Consider the following 27,930-nt stretch of genomic DNA (forward strand, 5'->3'; position numbering starts at 1 on the left):
CCAGCCTCTGTATCACCAACAGCCATGCTGACTTCTAAAACTGCGAGTGAGAAATCTGCTTCCAGACCCCCTCTTTACAGCAAATGATGGTGACATATGCTCGGGGTCAACCCCCCCACACACACACACACCTCACCCCAGAGCCAGATTCGATGTGTAGCATTCTGTCCAGCTGACACCAATCCATGAGCAGAGTTCAGAGCATGAGAGAAGCAAGGTGAATGGGGATGTAGCACAACACATTGGCGCAGAAACACGTGTGGGAACATGTGCACATCCAGCCTCCCCAAAGGGCAGAAGGTGGGCAATGAAGTCAGCTTTTGCAGGGCCCTAAAGACCTTCAAGACATAATCTTCTAGAAAAGCCATGTTCCCTCATTAATACTATACAAAGTCTAGTTAATAAAGGAAGCTAATGGCATACAGCTGTGCATGTGGTACTGGCTTCGCATCAACACCAAGCAAATGAGCTCACCCAGCACCCAGAGGACCACCAGGGTGAACTTCCTACACTACCTGAGGCTAAAAGGGAAAGCCAGAGAGAGACCGGGGACGCCAGCTCAGATACCCAGGCTAGAAAGCTGGTTGCCTCGAGGAGGAGGGACCAGGACATTCTGCAGTCGCCCTCTGCATCTCTCAGCACTGTGCCCTACGTAAAGGAAAAAAAAACCAAGTGAGCTCCAAAAGGAGGACTTACTTCTGAGAAACACAGGGCTCCAATCAAGAATGTAGAGCACTCTGCTCCCAGTAAACCATCCCAAAAACCCAGAGTGGGGCTCATCATTCCAGATTGCCATTAGTATCTAATACAGCAGCCTAAATGGGCCAAGCCAAGAATGCCAAGGTTCCATCTAACTGTCCACATGTGCACAGACATGGTTTTGGCTAGGGCCACATTCATCTCTCTTTTTTTTTTTTTAAGATTTCATTTGAGAGAGAGAGTGCATGCACGAGCACACAGAGAGTGCATGCACGAGCACACAGAGTGCATGCACGAGCACACAGAGAGAGCGCGCATGCACGAGCACACAGAGAGAGCGCGCATGCACGAGCACACAGAGAGAGCGCGCATGCACGAGCACACAGAGAGAGAGCGCATGCACGAGCACACGTGGGAGCTGGGGCAGGAGCAGAGGGAGAGGGACAAGTGGACTCACGCTGAGCCTGGAGCCCGATCCCACAGCCCCAGGATCACAACCCAAGCCGAAATCAAGAGCTGGATGCTCAACCGAGGGAGCCCCCCAAGTGCCCCAGCAACATTCATCTTGTGTGTGTCTTTCTGTTTTCCTAACTTTTGATTCTAGGACTCTCTGCCTTACCCTTGTTGCAGATTTGCTCTCCCCCAACATCATCTGGTCAATAGCCTTCCTTTGATGAAGGGCCTCGCAGACACCAGGCACTGCATGAGGTGCCTATTCGGAGTGCGACAGGGGTACGAGTAAGGAAGAGGGTCTGCTTCTTAAGGAGGACCCTGCCTAAGGTGGGCAAAGACAAGGGGACAAATGGTTACAAATATCCTATGAGATAGAAAGGCCACACCTGCAGACAGCTTTAGGAAGGGCTCCCCAGAAGGCATCACAGAAGGCGGTCATGGAAAAGGTGTCAGTGGGTAAAAAGGAAGGCTGCAGTAAGCCAAGGAGGAGGGGGAGGCAGAAAGAAGGGTTATCATGCACAAAGAAAAGAGGCCAAAGGCCCAGTAGAATCAGATACTTCCAGAAGTCCAGTCCACGTACGCCCCTTCACAGAGCCAGTGTGGAGTCTATCTTCCCCACTTGGTGATATAAATATTTTCTCCCTTTCATGGCCATATGCCAGAAAAATGAACATGCCCTAAAGGTGCTCGTGTGGCAACTTTCAGGAGACCCCCCCAGCACTCACGTGACAGAAGACCCAGATGCTGACACAGACAGTGGGCTTGCCCACCCCTCCCTATCAGCTGCGTGGGGAAAAACGGCCCCAAACCATTTCCCCCAGTAGTGCCCTGCCAACACGAAGAATGACGAGGGAAGCACTAGTCAATTTACTCAAGGAGTCCATTGGGTTACAAGACAGGTTGCACTGTTACCATCTCTCAAGAGTTGGCAGATTGCGCGTTCAGTACCTTTTAAATAAATCCCTTTTTAGGAGCAATTATATTTATTTCTTAGTGCTAGTCAGAAAACCTAATTTAGACCAGATGACTCAGACGATGATACACCTCTCGCCTTCAGCTTGAGGACTGTAACAGCAACCACCTGCTCACATGCTGGTCAGGCACAGCTCCCCATGGGAATAGATGGAAAGACCTTAGGCCGGAAAATGCTCCCAGAGAACCCTCCATCAGGTACTGGAAGAGCAGCCAATCAGCTCTTGTTCCCTTCCCCAGAGCCACAGAATCCAGATGCAGCCTCCACAAAATACCTGCTTGTCCAAGCAGATGGGGAAATGACTATGCCACTTCATATGTCTGGAAGGTTACTACCATCTTCACTATAATTTACAAAACTGTTAGCCATTCTTGGTTGCAAGCACCTTTCTCATTAGGACTAGAACTGATACAACAGGGATTTTGTAATCCACATGGTGTTCAGAAACAAAACCATTCACTTATATATATATTTTCAAGCCCGATAATGCCGAAAAGCCTTTGTGTTATGTTTTGTGTACATGTAAATAGTTAATTCAAGTACACTTCATGTTTTATGAAATTTTCATGAAACCTGGTACATTAAGCTGATTCTGTAAAAAAAAAAATGAAAAGCTGAATTATGAAAAGCAAACATCTTGAACAACTGAGCAAGAAGAAGGAAAAACGGTAGGAAAAACGGTTTCCTATGTCTTTGAAATGGATCGTATAGAACTGAACTACTTACAATTTATCAACCACCTTTGGAAACATAATGCTGATGCAAGCAAAGTTGGGGAAAGAGAACATGATGATTTCAGGATTTTCATCCAAAACCTAACTTAATACAGTGTTTTTTGTATGTCCATCCTTACTCGGTGGCTCCTATCCTAAGGCCACTGCCAAGTTCCTTGTGGTGAGGGGCCTCAGCTGGAGCCCTCCCCCCACCACTGTAGTTCCCTTGCACAGGACACGTGCCGGATGTGTGAACACGTGAAGGAGCAAATGGTGTGGATACAAGGAAAAATGAGCCAAAACCATCTTTGGAGAGGAGCAAGACTTGCCCCAGAGCCCTTGTGCCCCAGTTACCCATGTCAGACTTCACCAGCAAGCTCACTCTCAGATGACCCAAGTGATTGCTTAGGAACTTTCCTTTTTTTCTCCTGAAACTCAGCCCAATCTTAATAAGACCATCATGTTTTCTCATGACACTGGCATACCAGAAATACTGAATTTTCTTCTGAATTACCTTCTTTAGTGACTCATTTGTGTACAGCAAAGAGCCCTTTACTTGAATGGGTATGGACATCACCAAAATTGAGAGACCCAAAGGAATGACCACCACCCAGTGAGGGGTCAGAGCAGACCGCAGGAGAGGATCACACACAAGCAGCAGCCGGCGCACAGAGGGGAATTCAACTTGAATGGATAGCATGTGTTTGCCTAAAAAGCCAAGGTAGAAAATAAGACGTCGGTGACCTCATGAAACCTTTCCCTAACTCCCCACCAGACACCTCTGTCTCTTGTGTGTTGACACGGTATTTTGTACCAATTTTAGCATGTCCAGATGGCTTTGCATTGTGATTCTTTGTATGTGACCAAATTTGTTTTCTGCTGCTGTAGAACAAACCACCACAAACTTAGCAGCTTAAAACAACACGTATTATCTCACAATTTCCATGGGGCAGGAATCCAAGCCCAGCTTAGCTGGGTCCTCTGCTCAGGGTCTCACAAGGCTGCAATCGAGGTGTCAGCCGGGACTGCGGTCCCATCTGAGGCTTGGGGTCCCCTTCCAAGCTTATGTGGTTGTTGGCAGCATTCATTTCCTTGCAGCTGGAGAACTCATGGCAACACGCTTCTTCAAGATCAGAAGGGAGAGTTCTCTGACTTCTAGACTCTCTTTCAGGGTCCACCTGTTTAGGCTTATCCCACCCAGGATAATCTCCCTTTAAATGGACGCAAACTCAACTCATTTGGGACTTTAATTACGTCTGCAAAATCCTTTCACCTTTGCCATGTAATGTAACCTAATCACGGTTCTGTGATATTCACACATGCATCATAATCACAGGGGCCATCTTAGAATTCTGCCTATCATAGTGTGCACGTCCCTTCCGCTACTAAATTCTCACCTTGCTCTCCTTAATGCCTTATTCATGGACTTAAGAGCACAACTTGTAACTTCAGTTTGTATTGTTCTCTGCTACCTGATACTCAGACCCCAAAGTGACTGACTCATAACGTAATCAAGTCACATGAATGAATGAATGAACCAGATGGCCCATCTTTATTTATTGAGGCCTCTGACCATAGAAAAATTGGGACCACCAACTGACAAAAAGCAATGGAATCTAAAACTTGGGAGAGGTCAATCTTTGTGCCACCCTCCAATTAAGATCTGAGGAGCTGGAAAAGACAGGAAGAAAATGAGGGAAAAGGTGTAGGGTAGGAAAATGCATACGGGGAGAGAAACTATTTAGACCACATTGGTAGTGTGAGTAGATACTAAGGAAAGTCAGGAAGGCAGCAAGAGTTTGCCCAGCCTGTGGGCACTCTCCTCATGGCCACGAACCTGCTTCTCCAGCCCTACCTTGCTTTGACCCATGCATCCAACCTCATAGTGCTTCTATAAGCCCTCCTGGCCCCTGGTCCTCAAGCTCTAGAGGAGCAGCAAACCCACCATTGTCTCCTATGCTCCTGACCTCGCCATGTACCTATGAATTCCTAGGTATAAACCAATATTCAGCTGTGGTAGTCCTCTGAAATTCTGTAGATTAACATGAACATTAGCCCCTTAATGACTATGGGCAGTTGATCTTCCTCTGCAGTGACTTGGCTGGGCTCTGTGTCATGCAACCAGGTGGCCTTCTTTGAAGCTGAACCAGGACAATATAAGCTCGGTGATAAGCTGGGGAATCTTACAGCAACTAACACAGAGCACATAGAAGAAGAGCCAAGAAGCTCTGCTTTCATCCCCCATTGGCTTTCTATATTTTACTGAGAATCACAGAATCTTAGAGCTGGAAGGGATCTTAGAAGTCATCCAGCTTCACCATTCCCCAAGCCTTATAACCCTAACAGGTCATCTGCTCTCTTTTGGAGCATTCCCAATGCAAAATAGTATGTTCTGTGGTTAGAAAATTGCCACCCACCTGTCTGAGATCAACTCAACATTCTGAAAATCCCCAGTATTCCCCAGAATAAACAAATACCATATATAGTATTCCTACTCATTCCCCACCTCTCAGGCTGTTGACAGACTTCACTAATCAGTTGTGGCACTCTTTTCTGCTGATGCTGGATGTGGCTTCAGAATCCTCAACAGAATGCTCCAGAAAGTCACCACTGATCAGTTTATGTTGGCAAGGGAAATAAACTAATTTTCCAACTCTGTTCTTGGAGTTTGTCTTCAGTCAAAAACCACTTTCTTGTAACTCCTACTCATTGCTCCCAATCTGCCTTTAAAAGCAACAGTTTTGTCCCTTCCTCCAAAAACAACCCCTTACTTATCTAACTACATCTAAAACTTATCCCCCACTTAAACCCCTGCTGGCTCGAGCCCAGCTCCAAGGAAGGGTTACCTGGAAGGAAAAGGGAGGGAGCTCTAACTGTGGGGCGATCAGGGTGCCCCATGTACTATTTCAGGGAACACTGGAGCCAAAAAGGCACTGGGGGCAGAGATGATGGTGTGCCCGCGGGAAGTGGCTCCAGAAATGAGTCAGGGCAAACTAGCATAGGAATGGCTTTGGGGGAATCCGATTTTAAGGAGCTGGAGAAAGGAGAGGCAAGGCACAGGAATCAGGAGATTAATGTGATTGAGATCATGAGAATATCAAAAACCAAAGCAAATGAAAACCTTCCAAATCACACTTCATCATTTACCATAATACTACTGTCTCACCGCTTCACATCTTCAGATCCTGTGTGCACAGTTCTCGATATAAAGCATAGGCTACCTATAATCACTCATAAAATACTAAGACCAATACAGAGCTCCCCCTTCCACAGATTCATTTTTTTCATCAAGTATCTGTTGAATATCTAACAGGGCATCAAGCAGCAGGCTAGAGCAGGGGCCACAAAGGCTATGACGACATTATTTCTGCCACCAAGGAACTCATGGTATATCTGGTTCAGAGGCATGTAACTAATTCCCTGAGATACAAAACAGGTTGTACAATAAAATCCACTTTGCATGTATTTTATCTGTAGAAATCATGGCATATTTAAAATCAAAATATACACCACCTTGACCTACTGAACCAGCAAAATTATCAAAAGGAAAATTCAGTAACTTGACATTCTTTTTAAGTACTACAAGCAAATCGAACTCATGCTATAGTGCTTCAGGAACAAGAGATCTGCTGGGCTAAAGCTTCAAGAGTAGCAGAATGGAGCCCTCTCGAAGCCTTAGCACAAACTGGCAGCTTCCTTGGGAGTCATGAGCTCTCTTCCCCGCAGACATTCTATCATTCATGTATCCCCTCCTTCAGCCAATTTTTGCTGAACTCCTAAAATATGCCTGGCATCAAGGATGGAAACAGACACACAGGCAGCCAAGTATCATTCACAGAAGTAGCCTAGGGTCTCTGGGTCACAGCGCATGCTCAACAAATATTATCAGTGAGGTAAATGTCAGGACCAAAATCTCGGGGACAAAGAAAGTTCTCCCGCAGAACATTGTATGTAAGCCCCATCCTGAGTTGGAGCAGGAAGCAAGGGATAAAGTGTGAAGCAAGTGAGGAAGGGCCTCCCAGGCAGATGCCCAGGTCAGAGAGAGCACTGAAATGAACTGGACAGATATACCCAACAGGATCAAGGTGGGAGTTACCCACACAAAAGAGCGAGGGCTTCATCCTGAGGATAAGAGGAGGCTCTGAAGGATCTACACCAAGGACTGAGGAGACCAGATCAGCAGGGCAGAAGGTCAACCCAGGCAACAGGGTACAAGCTGGACCAAGGAGAGGCAAGAGGGAAAGCAGAGAGACTAGTCAGGAGGCTGGTGTAGCAGATCAGGAAGAAGCAAATGATGATCTGAAGTCAGATCATTACCAGAACTGGGAATGAAAAAGATGAAGGCACCTGAAAGGGAGTGAGGGGCAGAGAAGTCCAGATTTGGGGATTGAGGATCACAGAGAGAGAGAGGCAGTGGTCCTGAATATGATGGAGGTCTGCTCTTCACTGACAGGATGAATGGAGCTGTGGGGCTATTGACTGCAGTGTGAAGATGGGTTGGATTTGGACAAGGTACACTCGGGACACCCAGGACGTGACTGGCTCTGCAGGTCTGGGGCACTGCAGAGTGACCTGGGCTGGGGGCCTTGTGCGCCAGGATGGTAGGAGAAAGAGCAGCAGCCTGCTGGGAGGCTGGCTAATCTGCCAAGAGCTCTCAAAACTCCAAAATGCAGCCACCGACGGACACAGCGAGTAACGTCTCCCCAGTAAACTCCAGGCAAGAAGATAATTTTAATCCATGTTTGGGGCTAGGTTTATAATTTGCCGAAGACATTCTGTGCTATTAAAAGCATGCATTTGTAAGAAGTCCTAAGAAAGAAGATCACATGTAAGATAAAGTTACAGTCAAGGAAATAACCATTATGATTAAAGGTAGCCCTGGCCTGCAGTTCCTCGGGAAAAGTCTTCTGAGCAAGGAGAAGTCTTCTGAGCACGGGGTGAGGAGGCACATCTTCCACATGAACACAGCAGAAAACTTCCTCACGAACACAAGCAGTGAGATTTGGTCATGGAAAATTCCACACATGGGAATGGCCAAGTAACTCCGCTTCTCTTTCTTCTATCTCATCTCAGATAAAATGAAGAAGATGGAGGTTTCTGGTGGAGAGGAACATTCTGGAGAATCTCTTTGGCTGACACTCTGACTGATATGGTTTAGATTGAAGGACTCAGGGACATGACAGCACAACATTTCAAGGGTTTTTTGTTGTGTTTTGTTTGGTCTGCAAACTGGCCTGAACTTCTGGAGGACTGTAATTCTATCTAAAGTGCAAGGCAAATTTTAAAGAAGCATCTAATCCATCTGGGAATTAGTTAAGATTCAATGATGATACTGATATTACGTAAAACCATTCAAGTCTACCATTTCTATAAGCAAAAATGGTCACCTGATTTGGCCTCATGATGCTCCGGGTTGGAAATAATGTTTCCCAGGCAGACCTGGTTGTCTTCTGCTTTATAAAGACTGCTCTACACAAAGTGTTTCTGTTACTACTTAATGCTTGCTCTATTCAACAGTATTAATAACTGATTTTTACTTTAGGAAAATTAAAGCTTGAAAGAAAAGCCTTATTAACCCTAAACTCTCAATGCAAAATTACCAGGAAACAAACATTCTCTGATTACAGGGGGGACAAGCACCTTGGAAGAGGGGTTAGAGGGAAAATCAAAATGCTGTTAAAGGCCAAGTGTCCACGTGGAGTTAGAAACTGAAGGCAAATATCCTACTGGCTGCCAAATGTGGTGAGGGGCTCAGGGTCCCACATGTCACCTGCCTCACCTGGGGTCTCTCCCAGTCCCTTCCTCTCTCACCTGGGCACTCAGAGGGAAAACAAAGGGCACTTTGTCCCAACAAAGTTCAGGACCCAGCTCTGGCCTCACCTTACTTCCTCAGTCCGCTCATCCTCCTGACCCACCGCGTTCCTGTCCTGACAGACTGTCCTGCCCAGACCTGACAGGCTGAGGCTATGCCAGGGCACAGGCCACAAGCAAGGAGGATTCAATAACTTAGCACTTCCAGGAAAAAAAAAAAAACAAAACCCAGCACCACAGCAAGCAGCCTCCAAACCACCCTCCTACCAATCTACTCAGAGGACCAATGAGAAACACCAGTGGAGAAGAGATCCCACAGGCCCCAAGAGGAGGGGGAGCCAACCACATGTCACTGACCCGGAGGTCCATCCGCATACACCAGAGACTGCAGCAGGTCCAAGGGGAGGGCTGCGTCCAGCATCCAATGCCCTCTTTTGGGAAAGGCAATGTTGTAGAAGGTCATGGAGAAAAGTTGAGCCAACCCACGGTACCCCATGATCTGGGCAGGATAAGGGAGAGATGTGAACTGCCACAGCATGAGCCCGTTTTTGGCCTCTGTGCCCAAACTGGCCGTAGGACAGAGGACAGAAGTGTAGCTCTCAGCTGTTCTCTCGGTTTTTTAAAAAGGGGTGCAGGCCTGATGCAGGGTGGCGGTGGCTGGGTGACAAGAGGGGCCACAGATGGGACACTCAAAGCCCTCTGGGGTGGCACTTCTGCCCCCATACACCACCAGCAGCCACAGGAGGAACTCAACCTTCCTCCCCAAGCAGGACAGGTTACAGTTTTCCTGCCCCTGACCCAATTCCTCAGCAGTGTGGCTGGTTGCACCTGGAGGCCACATCACCAACAGCATGCCAAGGCGGGGAGCAGAAAGGTCAGGCTCAGGTCAGACACAGCCAGGCCCCAGAGATCATGAGACACCAAGAGCAAAGGTTTCAACACAGGGAAAAATGAAACAAACGAAACATAAGACCACGTCCTGCATCTACAAGGGGCCCACCTACCCTAGCTGGCTGGTGAAGGCCAGAACCCACAGACCAAATCTCCACCAAGCAGGCCACCAGTCTAAGAAAAGATTCAAACACGTAAACACAGAGGGAGAGGAGCTAACTCTCCCTCATCATCTTCATGAAGCAGTTGCTACAAACAAGGAACCGAGGCCCCAGATACAGATTGCTCCCTGTTTGAAGCAAAACACACCCAAGGGCAGGGATGGGGTGAGAAAGACCCTTCCTAGGAGATAACACTCCAAAACCCAATTTGTACAACAAGTAAATAAGAAAAGGCCCCAAGATAATCTTCTCACTCCATCATGTGGTAAATGTCAGGCCCAATTCAAAAATGAGACCAACAAGAATAAATACAAAAACACCAAGGAGGAATATACATAAAATTCTGTAACTAAGGCAAAGGAAATGGACATCTCACACAAGAGTCAGATGAACACATATAGAAGTTATATTCTTGAAAAGGCTTTGCCCTGAGACACAGAAGTACATGTAACCAATAGTTTTGAATTTTCAAGCACACGTCAATTCTTCCCAAATTAATCGACGGATTTAACATGGTGACAACCAAAATTACAAACCACTTTTTAGAAAGGAGTATTATAATTCATTGGTAGTAATAAGGGTGCCCTAACCACAAGGAGTAACGAAGGTTAGAGAGAACCATCACCCCAGGCCTGGAGCAAATGAAAAGAAAGGAACACAGGTAGGAGCATCAGTTCCCTTATCCTTTCTCAGGACAATGATTCAATCCCAAACAAGATACAAATGTCTGTACCTACTAACACAACAACCCTATCCTCCAAACTTTCACCCTAGGTAATAGACAAGCAACCCCCAGAGGGTTATGCTCTAGGATGTGTCTAAGTCTGCTCAGGCTGCTGAAACAAATACCACAGACTAGGGATGTAAGCAGCAGAAATTTCTCAGTTTCGGAGGCTTTAAGCCCAAGAAGGAAGTATCCACACGGTTGGTTCCTTCTGAAACCTCGCTCCTTGGTTTTGTATGGCTGCCTTCTCCCTGGGTCTTCATATGGTCTCCCCCTGCACAGGTCTATCTTTATCTCCTCTTCTGATAAGGACACCAGTCATACGGGATTAGGGTCCACCCTAATGACCTCATCTTAAGTACCTCTTTAAAGGCCCCATCCTCAAACCCAGCCATGGTCTGAGATCCTGTGGGTTAGGACTTCAGCATATGAGTTTGGGGGAAGTACACAATTCAGCCCACAACAGGTAGTTACTGCATCGAAATCATTGATTATTATTGGTAATAACTGTCATAACTACAATCCAGGCCTTTCTATGAGCCCTTGAAACTTCACAACACTCCTAATAAAGTAGATTCTATCTCCCTGGAAGCTGTCGTTGAAAGCAGTTAAATCATTGTACCAAGGTCTAAGAGATGTCACAAAGCCAGCTTCCAAGGTCATTTTCAAGCCACTCCCAGGCTTAACACAGCTGGACTGCATACTTAAAGGGTACTTCATTTTTGTAAAAGGCATCTATGAAGTAGGCATGAACATGTGTGGGTAGAAAACCTTTTTTATCTTTAATAGGACTATGGGTGATTTTTATCTTTTTCTTTCCTTTGTATGCCATTTGCTTTCCATACAACGGTGTGTTCACAAACTGCACAATAAAAAATTATAAAAGGCTATTTGTTTTAAGAAAAATATGTACATTACTTGGTTTTACTCCGTTTTCTTTTCTGACACGTCCATCTTAGATTGCCGCCAATCCACTAGGCTTGACACTGACATTCTCATCTCTGGCACACACCTGGACCCCTCCTTTGATTAGTGGACAATAAGGACTTTCAGCAGCGGAGCCCAAGGCATGGGATTTGGGATGGAGATAAAAGCTTTGCTTTTGTCACATTACAAGTGCAACCAATGTAGCAAGTTTCCAACGGCAGTCTTCTTGTCAACATGCTCTGGGCTCAGTCAGCAGCTCTACCTACTCTCAGCCTCCGTTTCCCAAGCTTGGCCATTCAGACTGGAGGATGCCACTATCTGTGTGGTGACACGATTTCTCTCCCTAGATAATACTCATGTAAGGGCTTGGGCAGGGGAGAAGGCAGAGGGCAATGCTGAGCTCTGCACCGATTGAGAAATGCTGGGGTGCAGTAGAATAAAAACACTTACTCTTTATTGACTTGAGATCCAGGTTCACAAAGTAGCAACGACATCACAACTTATGCCCAGCTGTGACAGAATTAGACCCTTCCACTTTATTTCACTGTACTCCTGTTTCACTGACTGTGATGTCATCAGTCAAACTTCAAACTTACATGCCTACAGGGCACAGAGGTGATGGAATAGGTGGAATAACCCAGGAGCAACACAAAAAGGAGTGGTGGAAATGGAGGTAAACAGAGCCCATGTGCCCCATGTCAAGGCAACAGCTTTTTCTGACTCTAGCTAATGACGGCCATGTAGCAATGAGGACCCTGTGTGGGCTTGAGCTCACAGTTTTTCAAAAGCAGCCAGAAATCCATAATTTTACATCCAAATCTCCCAATTTTTAGATCTTCACAGCTATTTAAAAAAATTTTTAACATACTCTACTGGGCAAACAAAATACCTGCCAGTTCAGTTTAGCTTCGTGGGCTATCAATGCGTGCCAGCCAACACGATTCCCTACTTGAACCATCCCTGTCACACAGACTTAGCATGAGGAGGGACATCAAGTGAGGAAGAGCTCCATCACTGACACTGGCTTCAATGCCCAGGGGCCGGTGACAGACCCCCACCCAGACACTTGTGCGCTTGTGTAATCCACATCGAAGCCTAGTCATGTGGCCGCCATGACTGATCCCTTGAGTCCTGACTGAGCACCCTGAAGAGCTCATCTCAGGAGAGGAAGGTTCCTCCCAGACAGGTCAGGGGCACCCCAGGACCAGTGTAAGGGGATAGAGAGTCAGGCCAGGCTGTTCAGTAGAAAACACAGTAGCCAAGGACCTGAGCTTGGCTCAGGAAGTGAGCAGCTCCCCACTTCTGCTCCCATCCCTACCACCTTGGGGCCAGTTTGGGCCCCTCCCTATACTCCCTGTCTGCAGTCTGAGCCAAACTTCTACCCTCCTCCTTTGTTTTGAAATGCCAAAACACAAACTTCTAAGTCTCTCCAGGATGGAGGATTTGGGTTTAAACACCATTTGATCATTCTGTACCACCACCGCCTAAGATCACAAATATCTTTCCATGCCGTCTACAACGTGTCTGTTCCTGGTGATGCCGATGCCGACAAAAACTTCCTGGCCAGGAGTCTTGAACCTCATTAAGAGATCTCCTAACATGGAAGGCATTTTTTTTCCCCAGAGTGGAATATAGTTAAGTGATATTTGGCAAGGCATTAAAATTCTCTGGTTCCGGTTTTCCCAAAGAAACCTGAAATCTGGATTTTTTTTTTTTTTAGGTCAAATGTTCCAATTTTTAAATGTTGACAGGCATTAAACCATTTTTTAAGATGCATTATAGGGACAAATAAAATATTTGCAGTTTTCTCCTAAAATGAAAGGGCTTAGCTACAGTAGTTCTAAGACTTTATCCAGCTAGTGATAGTGATGGAGGTGTTTTATGATTAATGGGGACTTTGCTTTAGGTGAAATGATCAAACTGAATTTCTCCCTGTAAAATTAGCCCTTAAGAAGCAGCTTCCCTTGAAGTACAGCCAGAAAAGGCAGCTGGTCTCACTGATTCTACTCATCTCTTTCTCTTTCCCCACCCTCGGCCCCAAGGCAGATCACCTATATATGTTCTCTAAATATATAAGGCGTAGGAGACACAACATGTGAAGTGGCCCATGCATAGCACCCCCCAGGAAGGCTCACCAGGGCCCGCTGGTTTCACGGTCACATCCCCAGGGCCTGACGGGGCCCACAGTGAAGGCTCAGTATGTGTGCACAAAGTTCCCAGGAGTATACCATTGTAGGTCCTACTTTAATAAGAATAATTGGGAGGTACAAAATTCCACAGGAGACTTATATTAAATACTGGCTATCATGAAAAACTTTAGATCATTAGCTAGAACCATCCAAGAATAATAAGTCAGATAAATATTATTTCTGCATGTTGTGCATTTAGACGACCTCTTCCCAGCAGCCAGCTTACATTTTTGGAGAGCACTTGGCTAACACCATAACTCAAAACCTATCTTTACCTCTCAGCAGATACATCCTCAAAAGCAACAAATTCATGGGCCTTAAAAAAAAAAAGGCTGACAGCCGAGCACAAAAATAAAGATAAATTAATCGAGTTCTAAAAGCAGATGTAGAAAGCACTGGGTTCTCCAAATGCTCTTGTTTCCTTTGGATCTGGGGGTCTCACACGTGGTCCCACAGAGCAGAGCTCCTAAGGTAACTTCATGAAGGGCACACTCTCCCCGACAGCAGTTTGACAACCAACGCACTTTACGGGTTGTAATACTGTTTTTCAAATGCCCACTTCTTGATACAGTTCTGAGGCAAGGGGTAGAGGTCGGTCAGCTCTTCTCCAGAAGCTCAAGTGCACACCCCCAGCCACCTGCCATGTCGGGCTTTTACACTCTATGCCATGATACTTCCCCCCTAACCGCCCCACGGCCCACAGAAATTATTCACACCGGCCCATCCTAAGTGTACTTACCCCACCCCACCACCTCCTCCCCATGGAAACCACAACAAAGGTGCTTGCCCTCTCCCTCTGCCTCCTGACTGACCCCCATGCTTCTCCTGAGTGGCCTCTGTGGGGCACACTGTGTTCTCCCCAATGAACTGTGAGTTATAAAACTATCAAACTCTCTGCAGTTTCTCTCCAGATCTGCATCTGGCCTCGCCATACCTCACCCAAGGTAATAGGGTTGAAATGAGGTTGAACAAAGAGGCAATTCAAAGGCTGTCCTTGATGACAAAAGTCTGGTGGCTGCCGGCAGCTGACTGCAACCTAAAAAAGCTGACAAGAGAATTCTTCAACGTCAGGAAGGGGTGACTCAACATGCGGGCCAGGAAAAATGATAGTTTCCTTATATAAAAACACAAAAGTCACACCCTGAGAAATCTGTCACTTACATCCCTCAGAAGGTACCTTCCTGGCACGGGCTCTGGTCAGATACATCACAATGTGCTGGGGTTTGCACACAGGGCCCTGCTCATACCAAGGCTTCTGAGATTTAGCAGAGGTGGGGCAGGCATGCAAAGGCACCTCCGCTCCATGGAAAACAGAACATTTCGGAGTAACCTGAATGGGAGCGAGCATTTGCTCATTCTCCAGGTAATGCAGTGAGGCTCTGGCCTTCAGTAAACGAACACGAATAGAAAGTAAAGATCTGAAGGCAAGGCCCTGGTAGTGGCAATGAAAACGCAGAGCCCCCTCCTGTGTAAGGAAGGGGTGTCTGCAGCAAGGGTCTTTTGTCAGCAGTGTTTTCCACACAGAGAAGCAGCAGATGGTCGAAAGGACTCTCCCCTGGTTATGCTTGGGCATTCTGAGTCACAAACATTTGGTAACGGACTTTGGCACCTTCCTGATACTGCCAACTGCCAATTAATAAACCACTGCCAAAAAAATAAAATAATAAAATAAAATAAAATAAAATAAAATAACCATTGCCCGTTTAATGAGAAGCATTGAGGTAGAGAGCCTCACTGAAGTATTCTGCATCAGGACCATCTTTCCCTACCAGGAGGCACAATTTGCACAACTCACCTTTTGGGGCCTTGTGCAGCCACTGAGCTTATTCTGCCCCAGCACGATTCCCTCCGTGGCAGGGAGGCCCTCCCTCCCTCCTACTGGGCCACCACAGGGCTGCTCACTAAAAAGAGCTTTCGTAGCAGGGCTGAGTTCTTTCCTCCTAACTCCACCTATGTGGCAGGAACTGGTAACCGCATTCATCAGCCCTAAAGCCATGCCTTTCTCTTCTGATGCCTCCCCTTAGAGTCCAGCAAGCCAAAGTGTCCACGGGCCTCCCTTACAGCTACAGGTGGCCTGGTTCCAACCTATGAGAAAGGTCTGCAAGGGGCTTCTGACAAAAATGTGGCCTTCCTGAGGCACCTGGGTGGCTCAGTTGGTTGAGCAGCTGGCTCTCAATTTCAGTTCAGGTCACGATCTTGGGGTCCTAGGATTGAGCCGTGCATTGGGGTCCACACTCAGCGGGGCGTATGCTTGAGATTCTTTCTCTCCCTCCCTCTGCCCCTCCCCTTGTGCTCCACCCCCTTTCATAAATAAATCTTAAAAAAAAAAATGTGACCTTCCTGATAAGGGCTGATCCCAGCTAACAGAGCCATCCCCCTTCAACCCAAGCTTGGCTATAGATCAATGTAGAGGCTTACCCTGGTGTTACACTATAAAAACACATATATACGCTCCTAGATAAGGGTCAGAAGAAGAAAGATAAACATGTAGATGGTTATAATATTAGTTCTATATAGAAGTGTGTATATATACTTTAAACATAACAACAAAAACAAAACAAAACCATACCGTGTGGATCCACTATTCAGAATTAGGCAATTTTAGGTTTCTCTCCTTCCAGGTGGTTCGACTTATAAACATCCATAAGCCAGGAAGAAAATAAACTAGAGGAATTCCCCTCACCCTTATCTCTGTACCTTCCCGTTCTAGGTGTTGGACTCGTGTGAAAGGAAAGCTAAGGATGAGAATCTCTTCAGTCACAAAGACAGCCACACTGGGAGGCAATAGCAGGACAAAGTGTATGGTCCATCTGTCTACACACCCTGTAGAAGCTTCCATGTTTTAATTACAGTGGTGATAGAACTCATCAAATTTATCCTTAAGCCATCTCTACTGACAACTTGTAATGAGGATCTATACACGCCCAGGAAAAGATGGAAGGTGGGCAAAAGGAGACACCCCCCAGCCTCCTAAACACGGTGAAGCAGAACCAGGAGGCTGAGGAACGCTCTCTCATGCACACATTTGGCATTTATCAAGAACAGAAATGGTTAGCATGGACTCAAAATGTGTCCTTAAAATTTTTTTTCTCCATGAACCCTAGGTTTTCTCTCTTGCTCTTTGCTGCCGTGGCTCCCCAGGGGCAGGGTCCAAGAGGGAAGGCCTCGGTCGGCTGTGCTGGGTAACAGCACAACAGGAGGCTCCTTCTCAGGGTAAAGCACGACAGGAACACACTCTGCCTGTCTTATTCAAGTCTGACCACAGACGTTTGATAGTAAATCACGTTTCACATACTCATCCTTCACCCAAAGGAAAAGGAAAAGCACTCTTTTTCCCCTTCTGTGAACGAGGAAGATGGAGCTGTGGGGCTGCAGGTAAACATGGAGATGAGGCAACAAAACCCAGATGAGACGTGTGCCGCGGGGGTCCGTGCACAGCCCCCGCTTGACCATGCCCTAGAGAAAAGGACTGTATTAGACAACTGCTCCATGTCTTTGAGCCTCAAATCCTTCAGTTGCAAAATGAAGATTGAACTACACTTAAACTCTCTTTTTGTAAGTCAAAACTTGATAGCAGTGATTTCTTAGAGTCCAACCTACTAATTCCTGCTCTCCCTTGTCACATTTTTATGGGATCAAATAAAATTATTTATATGAAGATAGACAAAATTACTATAACCAAAGAGCACCAACTTTATGAACTGGAACAATGATCACTGCTTCAAACTCAACACGTGCCTCACTTTATAAAAAAGAAAGGAAGGGAGGGAGGGAAGTTATACCAATAGCTTTCAGAATTATTCTTTAAAGTGCAAGTTCTGGACCCACCCCAAACTTACCGAGTCAGAAACACGAGGACTCAGTGAGGAATGTGAGCTTCTGACAAGCGCTCCCAGTAACAACCCAAGTTGGAAGAAAAAATTTTTCCCCACAAAATAAATTGGCCTCTTTGGTTTTGGGTGACTTCCTGCTGAAATGCAGGCCCACTTAGTGCAGCCTTTTCCTTACCAAATGAAAGAGATTGTCAAGAACTTAATGTGAAGTAGGTTTTTTTTTCTTCTTAACAACCAGGAAGAGAGGTGAGGTAAAAACCAGTCAAGTTAGCTCAGTCACTAATTAGTTACTAGGAAGTGATAAAATCCGATGTAAGTGTCATCTTTTGCCATAGAGTGTCTTTATCACCTTATTCCATAATCCAAGTCTTTTTTGAAAGCTTTTGGTATGGACTCTGAACTCTGGGAAACAAACTGAGGGTTACAGAAGGAAGGGGTGGGGAGATGGGGTGACCGGGTGATGGGCACGTGTGGTGGTGAGCACTGGGTGTTACACGCAACTAATGAATCATTGAACACTACATCAAAAACTAATGATGTACTATATGTTGGCTAATCGAACATAAAAAAAAAATGTTAAAAAAATAAAAATAAAATAAAAGCTCTCAGTATCGAAGTTCCTGGAGACAATACCAGGCCCCCCTTGCAGCAGGAATGTCATAACTTACCCCTCAGAATGTAGTTCTGATAGTTCTGGTCCGCCTCAGCTCCCACCTTGATCAAACATGTCAGACCTTCAGCCACCACAAATTCGTGCACCAAATCTTTGTCATCCTGGCAGGAAAGGAGGGAGAAAAAAAAAGACTTCAAATACTGTCCCAGTCCCTCCTCCATCCATGCTGTTAAAACTACAGACGAGCCTTTGAAGCCAGACTGACCTCTAAAGATTGTTCTGCTCTATTCAAATGAGGCATCTACAACTGTTGCCAGAGGAATTTTACAACCAGTCTCCACAGTGCTAGTTGCCAGAGACCAATTATTGCCTTCTGGGCAATCTAATAAAGATAAAGCAAATGAATCCCCTGTCAGGAATATTTATAGTGTTCTGTTTTTCATTCTTCAAAAATCACCAAGCTCTGCTCCCCCACAGGTCCCTAGGGACTGACCACATGAAGCTTGCTGGGTTTCAGCAACAGGAAATGTTCGATTGCAGTACAGAACATCAAGCAGAGGATTCAAAGCCACTCGTTTGTTCCAAAAGACAGTCCTTAAGGTCGGTGGTTACAAGGGTCTGCAAATGGTATCTAAGTGAGGAAGCAGAGCACACAACCAGCCATGCGTCAGGGGCAGCCACATGACCCCACAAAGGGGCCACTCCAGCAGGCCGGCAGACTCAGGTCCCAGAAGGCAGGATGTGAAAGGAATCTCAGGGACCATCTAATTTGGTGGTTCTCAAAGAGGGGTGTCCAGACTCACAGGTGGCATGAGCATCGCCTGGGCACTTGTTAGAAATACAAATACCCCAACTGACTACCTAGAACACTCTACGGTGAGGGTCAGCGTTGTGCGCTTAACACATCCTCCAGGTGACTTGGAGGTGCTCAGATGATGCTCACCCCTGACTCCTTCACATTAGGATTATCTGGGGAGCTTTAAAAAGGAGTAGTAGGAAGCAGGACCCTACCCAGATGGATTAATCAGAATTATTAGGGGTGGGCCCTAGCTCTGTTATTAAATTCCCCAGGAAATCCTAAAGGGCAGCCAGTTCAAGGACCATTGACATAAGCCTACCTTCTCTTTACAGATAAAGATGCAAAACTTTGGCCGAGATCACCTATGTCCAGCCAGCCCCATAATTTTCTGTAGTACCAAGGTCTACAGAGCTCTGTGAGAGGGATTTTTCCACTACTATTCCAGATTTCCTCAATTGGACAGTGCCTGGTCTCAAATGCAGCTAGCCTAAGACTAGAACATTCATATTCAATTATAACAACAGAGCCAAAATTAAAAAAAAAAAAAACCTCAGTGATATAAATAGTAGAAAGCTTAATGGAATAATGAAGGGTTTTTATTATAGGAATGGTCAGCAACCATAGTTTATCTCTAAAAAAGAAAAAATAATTTAGACAAACGGACATAATTCTCCTGTCCCTCTGTGAAATCAGCCCCTCATTTTGATTTTATGGCATTTTCCAATTATATGGATGGAGGACTTGAGCTAAATGTGGGCAGGCCAGGCGAAGGCTCCCTTTGAACCCAGAAAACACTCTCAACGTTCAGAGGGCACCGAGGGGAGAGGGGGAGTGATGCTTGTGCCCTGAAGGTAATGAAAGACAGCTGTGTTAACTCAGACTTTAAGATAATCATGGCTTTGGAAGCAAGAGAAAATGGGACAATATCATGAGTTTTTGGAAAATTACTTTACACTCGTATGTATAAAGGAAATAAAAATAATTCTCCCTCCATCCATATCCTTTTCCACCAGCATATGTGAAAAGTGAACATTTAGATGAGCTCATGTCTAGTCAGAAAGTTTTTCCAAGCATGTAACAAATGTTTATTACTTTAACTAAAACTAGATTCACACATGACTTCATGGTGAAAAAGTGAGAACAAGCTCTCAAGAAACCACTCAAGCTAATCACTAATATTAATACAGCAGAGAGTTGGCTGCCTGGCAAAGGTACTCAGAAAAAAACACGGACAGGGGAGACAGTGTTTATAAAAATTCAGAACCCTAACTAAAATTTATGTACATATGTAGATAAGCACTTAAGTAATAGACATTTGTGGAAAATAAATTGTGGAGAATGTCCTCCAAATTGGCAATGGCTGAGATTTAACACGTATCCTGAAATACTTAGGCATTAATAAATGATTTTTAAAACTTTGACTTCCCACTAGAATGAAATCAAAATGTTAACACCAACTGATAAGAAATGATCCCTGCACTTCAGAATTTTCTACACTAACCATACTTTAACCTGCATTTTTTTTAAATGCCTATTAGTCAAGGAATATTCAACTCAATGCAAAAGACCAAGCGCTTTGTATTTTACACCCTTTATACTCTAAGTTCCAGAAAGAACCCCTGCATGTAGAAAACACAAGATGATGGAAATGCAGACTGTGGGTGTGGGAGAAGGCGATCTAAGCCCGAGACAGCTTGCAGCCTGTGTGATCCATTCACCACCCAATGATGCCTGCCCTGGTTTGAGCTGTTCTGTGCCCACGTGTGTGGTCTTCCAAACAGATTACACACTGCAGGTAGCAAGCACCTTCCTCCTTGCCTACATAATGTCAGCAAAGGCGGCTCAAAAATATCTGATGAATAAACGGTAGAAACAACAACCCTGAGAATTCAGAGTTAATACTACAGAACAAACTCGGTAAAGGAATGTGCAACAAAGACCCCAGACATGTTTATTTTGTTTTATTTTTAAGTTTTTTCACCATGGAAAACTTTAACCATATACAAAAGAAGACAGAACAATTTAGTGAACCCCAGGTGCCAATCCATTCATACCAATCCTGTTTCTTCTATCACCCCATATTAATTTGTCTGCTGCCATATTAATTTGAAGCAAATCCCAGACATCACATCATTTAATCCATAAATACTCCAATATGCATCTCCAAAATACAGAAACTCTTTTTAAAACTATGTACTCATAATAAAAAACTAATACTTCATTATTAAATGTCCAGTCAGTGACCAAAATTCCAACTGTTTCATAAATACTGTTTTGTGTTTCTGTGTGTTCGTGTTTTTGTTTTGTTTTTTACATTTTGTACCAGGACCCAAATAAGATCCACATGTGGATTTAAAAGTCTTTTAATTAACCTTTTTTCCCCTTGAAATTTATGTTAAAGAAACTAGGTCATTTGTCCTGAAAAGTAGCCCAGTAGTCTGGATTTTGTTGACTGCACCAGTGTGATGTAGATTAACATATGCCTCTGTCCATGATCATTTATAAATTGGTTACTGTATATGGAGGCATGATGAGATCCAGGGTTGATTTTGTCGGCTTGCGCACATCAATGATAATGTGAATTCCCATGAGAAGCCACATACAATCTGGCTGTATCTCATTTCCACCATGTCAGCAGGTCTTGATGCTCAATGCCTAGATCCATTCACTTAGGGTTGCAAAATTCTGATACTTTAATTCTATTACTCCTCCTTACTTATAAGCTAGAAGATTATTACAAACAATACTTCCCCTCAACTACTGTTTGATTATCCTAAAGTTCACATGGAAAATTTATTATTTTTGGTGCGATTGTAAAACTCCTGGAAGAAAACATAGGCAGTAATATTTTTGACACCAGCCCTAGAAACATTTCTCTAGACATCTCCTAAGGCAAGGGAAAGAAAAGCAAAAGTAAACTATTGCAGCTACACCAAAATAAAAAGCTTTTGCACCGTGAAGGAAACCATTAACAAAGCAAAAAGGCAACCTACTAACTGGAGAAGATATTTGCAAATGATATATCCAATAAGGGTTTAATATCCAAAATATATAAAGAACTTATACAACTCAACACCAAAAAACAAATAATCCAATTCAGAGCAGAGGACCTAAATAGACATTTTTCCAAAGGAGACATCCAGATGGCCAACAGACACATGAAAAGATGCTCAACATATCTCATCATCAGGGAAATGCAAATTAAAACTATAATGAGTTAGCACCTGGCACCTGTCAGACTGGCTAAACCCAAAGACATAAAAAATAACAAGGGCTAGTGAGGATGTGGAAAAAAAGGAACCCTCGTGAGTAGGAATGCGAATTGGTACAGCCACTGTGAAAAACAGTATGGAGGTTCCTCAAAAAATTAAAAATAGAATTACCATATGATCCAGTAATTCCACTATGGGATATTTACCCAAAGAAAAGGAAAACAATAATTCAAAAAGATATATACACTCCTATATTTACTGAGGCATTATTTACAATAGCCAAGATATGGAAGCAACCCATGTGTCCATTGATGAATGAATAAAAAAGATGCAGTGTGTACGTACACACATACACATACACACACACACACACACACACACACACACACACACACACAGTGGAATACTACTCAGCCATAAAAAAGAATGAGATCTTGCCATTTGTGGCAACATGGATAGACCTAGAGGAAACAATTCTAAGTGAAATAAGTCAGAGAAAGACAAATACCATATGATTTCACACATTCTGTCTCAAATAAAATCTTTTTAACAATAAATAGAGGAATACAGAATTTTTAACTTAACCTCTTCTACCTTTAAGATATTTATTTGATTTGATTTGATTTGATAGAAAGAGAGAGCAAGAGAGAAGAAGCAGGGGGATCAGCAGAGAGAGGGAGAAGTAGGCTCCCCTCTGAGCTGGGAGCCCAACAAAGGGCTCAATCTCAGGACCCTGGGATCATGACCTGAACCGAAGGCAGATGCTTAACCAACTGAGCCACCCACCCAGGCGCCCTTCTACCTTTCTATCTTCTTTCTCCCTAATCCTTAAGGACTCCGAGAATGACAAAGCACACACACACACACACACACACACACACACACACAGAGACACACACCAGTCTCAGAATAGCAACACAACACCACCAGCAGCAACAGGATTATTATAAACAGTTGATTGTGTGGTTTCTTCTTGTTCTTAGAGTAGATTTACTCAAAATACACAAATCACAATGTTTTAAAGTCACTTAGAATAACTAACTCTTTTCTGTTCAGTTTGGTCACCAGCTAGACACTCAATGAGGTGAACACAGGTTTTGAAAGAAGTCAAAGCTGAACAGAAACAGTAGGCTGGGGGACTCTGGGTTAGGGCGAGGAGTGGCAGGAGCATGGCCCTCTGGTGGCAGGGAGAGTCCAGCCCAAGGGCAGCTGGGGGTCCAAGTTAAAAAGAAGGATGTAATTGAGTGTAAACGAGTTTTATTTTGTTCAGCTAAGGAACAGGGAAACACAGATGGAAACTACTAACTTAGAAACAGGAAAGACTGAAGACAGAGGCATCTTCTAGAAGACCACCCAATTCACCTAGTCCACTCACCCGTTGCTTACGCAGCCCCAGACATATGCTAGGCCCCAAAGACCCAGCGATGAAATCCAGGGAGCTTGCATACAGCTAGACTCAGACGAATGCCCCATTGTACCTTAAGTTCTATACTAAAGAGAAGCACAAAGAACTTCAGAGGTATTTGAAGGGACTGAGAAGAGTCACTTAGGGAGAGGGACCCTGGCAGGAGGGAACACCGGGAGACAAACTGAGAGACACAGAGAGTGGGTGAGGGGTGGCAACACATTCTGGCAGAGGAGCAACAGGTCCAGGGGAAAATTGCAGAAAAGAGTGTGGCTTGCTCCCAGAATGCAACCATGAGTAGAATTTAGGATGCAGCCAAGGGCAAAGAAGTGGGCAGCAAAGTCCAGATCCACAGGGCTTCCATGTTATACTGAGAAATTCAGATGTAATGCAGAAGGCTATATGGAACCAGCAAGAGAACAATTTCCTCAAGCCCCTCTGGTAGAAGTTAAAGAATAGACAGATGGAAAGAACCAAGAGCAGGCAGTGCCCAAGGACAGCTGTTGCAATTTTTCCAGAATAAACAGCCTGAACCAAGGCAGACCCAACCCCAAGGCATCTCTGAGATGTGCAGTGTGAGGGGGCGATGACACGGTAGGTTCACAACCATAACCATCAGGAGAGCCAAGAGGACTCGTTCGTGTCCCGAAGTGCTGACCCCGAGAAGAGACTCTGCGCGGGGAGAAAGTAAGGACATGGTTGAACAAGTTTAAGGACGAGTGGGATAAGAATGTGCAGATGGGACGGACTGTTGGCCTGTCTTCTTGCCAGGCCCCTCCCGGGAAGACATCCACAAGGGGGACAGCCACTCTGACAGAACTATCACTGACAAGGAAAATTTGTTAAGAATGTGGCTAAGACAGGAACTGATGAGAAGTGGAACATACCCTAGGGTCCAAAATCATTAGAGAAGGAACAACGAACCTATAGAGACACCAGTTCTTGCCAAACGCCATCCTGACTCTGCCCAGACAGCAGCCTCTTCCTCCTCCCCTGGCTCTGTCTGTCTGTCTGTCTGTCTGTCTGTCTCTCTCTCTCTCTCCCTCCCTCCTCTACAGTCTCATGTGAGTGAGAGGCTTGGAGCTTGTCAGCACTCCCATCCAAAGCACGTGACTTCCTCAGGGCAAGGAAAGAGGGAGGGCTTAGGAGAAAAGGATAAAACGGACCCTGAAAGAGGAACATAAACATATGCATAAGGAACATGTCCTTAGCAGCCTGGTTGATAAAACAGCCAACCCTGTGGATAAACCAAACTGCCCGCCAAGAGAAGAATGAACAAGGCAACTTGCGCCATATTCATACACGAGCACACTCAGAGCTCCACCGGCCAGTCACGCCTACATCGAGCCCACTTTCAGTAAATAAGCTGGAGTACAACCCATGCAGCAGAACATATGTGAAGTTAGCAGAAAAGAACACAGATACTGTTGGAGGCTCTTCACCGCTGGCAGAGAAACGCGCATGCCCATGACCATCAGTAGAGAGGGGACCTGGGGCAGGAAGAGAACGGTTGGAATGAGGGAGAAAACAAGACCTCAATTATATCTGTAGTAGGTTTTTCTTTTTAAAAATCTGAGGTAAATATGGAAAAAGGTGATTTGATAGAGTTGTCGTTCCTTCTTAATGTTTGAAATATTTGATATGGTAAAAATATTCTCAACTGAGATTTTGCCCTGACATTTTAATCCAAGGAAACTTTCTTTCTGTCATCAGTAAGAGGTAGAAACGGGTCTGTATCTAATTCCATACGCAACAAAAAAACAGGACTGGAGAGCATGTTGTTGTTCTTTTTTTTTTACCTGAAATATCTGCTTCAGGGAGAAAAGCGCCCTTCTTAAATCTCGCCCACTGGAGTTGTACAGTTTTTCTGAAATAAAGAACATGACATATATAGAATTAATTAAACGGACTCAATGAATGGTAAAAACACAGGATGTGAACATGAACAGAATTTCCACTGGAGAGGGGAGGAGACTGAATCCATGCAAGATACAGCCCCCACGCTGGACAGTGCCGACAACAGTCGGGGCCACTACAGGTGGCTGGAAGAGGGTCTGAGAGAGTTGTGGAGGACAAGCCCCACGTGCACCCTCAGCCCCCACCCTCCCTCTCTCCAGACTTTGATTCCCAGCAGTTTGTAGACCATTGCACCTAATAACTGGCTATATCCAGGAAATGAACACAGCCAAGATGGAAGGCATCCTCCCACCTCCCTGCTTCCTTGCCTCACAGCCCCTGCAACACCATGCTTTCTGCAGCTGGGCTCACCTTTGAGGCACCTCCTTTTCCCTGGGATCTAATGATCACCTTGAGAGACCCAAGGGCAATACAGTGGCTTTAAGGACTGGATTCCCTGGGGATGGCCCTCTACACAGCCTTAGCTCTGGGTCTACCTGGGCTCTTACTCATGTTCAAGGATGGGTCTGGCCCTGAGCAAGGCAGATGGAGGAGCCCTATGTCGGTCTTCTCTAGCTCAAGACTCAGGCCAACTCCTATAACCCCCAATGTTCTGTTAGTCACATTTAACATGTACCAGTTAGGCCAGGCCTAGTGAATAAGGAGGTGACCTTGACCTAGGACCCATCCTCCAGAGGTCACAATGTGGCAGGGAGACAAATGAATATGCCAAAAGTACTAGTTAGCCATTGGAGTAGAGCTACAAAGTGCTGAGGGCACACACGAGGAAGGGAGAAACCAGTTTTTCCAGTGTATGTAGAATGCCTGGGAGCATGGACTCTGCTCAGCTTCACACAACTCAAGATTGGCCCTGACTCAGGTGACTCAGGGGTCAGGTTAGGTTCCTAATATCAGGTACCAGACTGACCCAATAAAAATCACCCAGCATGTATTTCCTGAGCACCTTCTAGGAACTGTTCTTTACAGTCAGTAGTGAAGAGTGGACTTAAAAAGTGCAAAGAATAAGCAGTCAAAAAGCCTACATTTCAAAGATGGTGTCACCACTTACTATATGACCTTGAACAAAGTAGTTTACCTTTCTATGTGTTGGATCCCCTGTCTATAAAATAAGAACATGCAACAATAGATTTAGAAGAAGACAGTTTTTGTGTTAAATCAAACACTGATATGATGCAGGGTGATGCCAAATTAAAATGTTAAAGAATAAAGCAGTCAAAAGCAGTATCATGCTGGAGGCCAGCCTCTCTGAGCTTCAATTCCAGCACATGCGGGGCAATGTGCAGACCCACATTCTCTGCTTATGTCACGGACTTGAGCAGAAGGGCATGGAACACACAGTTCTATAAGAGTTGGCAGAAGTCTGGTCATGAGAAGAATATGCCCACTTGCAGAGTAACTCTGAAAGGGAACAGGCTCCCACCTTCGATTTAAAAGGCTGTAGGGGAGGTGGGGCTCAGCTTTTGCATGGTGGTAGCTCCCCCCAAAGGCCTCCCTACAGACATCTTGCCCTCTTCTCATCCACTCTCCACATCAAGGCCAGAAGTGTTGGGTGAAAATGACCACCTGATGACATCACTGCTCCCATTTAAACCCTTCAATGGCTACCCCTGCACTTAGAATGAATTCCAAAATCCTCTGCATGACCCATCAAGCCCTTGGTCATGCAGCCCTAGCCCCCTCCCTCCCTGTGTTGCAGACTCTCTGGTCTCCTCTAGGCAACTGGGCAGGTCAGGTTCCTCCAGACTCAAAACCTATGAAAATACCCAATAAGGGGCAGAGGCTAGGTTGTGTTAGTTTGGGGGTCAAGGGGTTTGTGACCCCAAGGCCTTCTTGCTATTTGACCACCATGGAATCTACCACCTCTAAACAATATGCAGTCCATGATGACTTATTATGAAGAGTTTTGATTAAGACAGAATGCATCGCCTTCTTAAAAACAAGGATCTGAGAAAATTCCAGAGAAATCAGCCATCCCTAAAATGAACATCTTGTTTATCACAGATCCTAAGACATGAGGCCCAAATAAATCTCAAGCTGACTTCTAAAGTGTGTGCATGGCCTCAAAATACACAAGTAATAAATAAGTGGAGCAGACCGCATCATCTCAGGGTCTGGTCCCTGGGGTGACCACTTCTTCAGTGTCCACAGCTAACCTCTCAGACTTCTCAAATTCGGAGGATAGAAATTTTAACTGTTGCCAGAACCACTTCTAATAAATAAGAATAACTCTATCAGATGCAAGCACGGGCATATATAAGCCCCGAAGAAGAAGGGCAGATTTATCCTATCCAGGAAGAGCATCTGAAGAGAGTGTCAATTCCAATACCTCTTTATAAGGTAATAAGATTTGCGGTAGACTTCTCTTGTGTACTAGATGACAAGCAGAAATAGGTCTTAAGTGAATTTACAATATCACAGAGTTAGTTACTGATGATCTGTCCTAGCTTCTGAATCATGTGAATGAAAATTATGGTTGTGTTCAGATTGTTAAGGTTTTTGTACTTGGTATTATACTCAAAATCAGTTCTTAAAAAAATTTAGCTAAGAATGACTTAATATTTTGTTGAGGATTTCTCACATCTATATTCATGAGGAATATTGATCTGTAGT

General features: G+C 45.0%; 1 protein-coding gene across 7 annotated transcripts in view; it reads right to left on the reverse strand.

Annotated features, from left to right (window-relative positions):
- Positions 1-27,930, reverse strand: part of FHOD3 (formin homology 2 domain containing 3) — a 453,128-nt gene that overhangs the window by 231,087 nt on the left and 194,111 nt on the right. For all 7 annotated transcript variants that reach the window (XM_028098359.1, XM_028098361.1, XM_028098360.1 and 4 more), the window contains exons 4-5: positions 25,203-25,270; positions 18,043-18,148 (exon numbers count right to left, since the gene is read on the reverse strand). In XM_028098359.1, the coding sequence (XP_027954160.1) occupies positions 18,043-18,148; positions 25,203-25,270 (174 nt within the window). The remainder of the gene's footprint in view (positions 1-18,042; positions 18,149-25,202; positions 25,271-27,930) is intronic.

Source organism: Eumetopias jubatus, unplaced genomic scaffold, assembly GCF_037043125.1.
Source record: "Eumetopias jubatus isolate StellerSeaLion01/CBP00866 unplaced genomic scaffold, mEumJub1_p1.0 scaffold_16, whole genome shotgun sequence".
In the NCBI taxonomy this organism is placed as follows: Eukaryota; Metazoa; Chordata; class Mammalia; order Carnivora; family Otariidae; genus Eumetopias; species Eumetopias jubatus.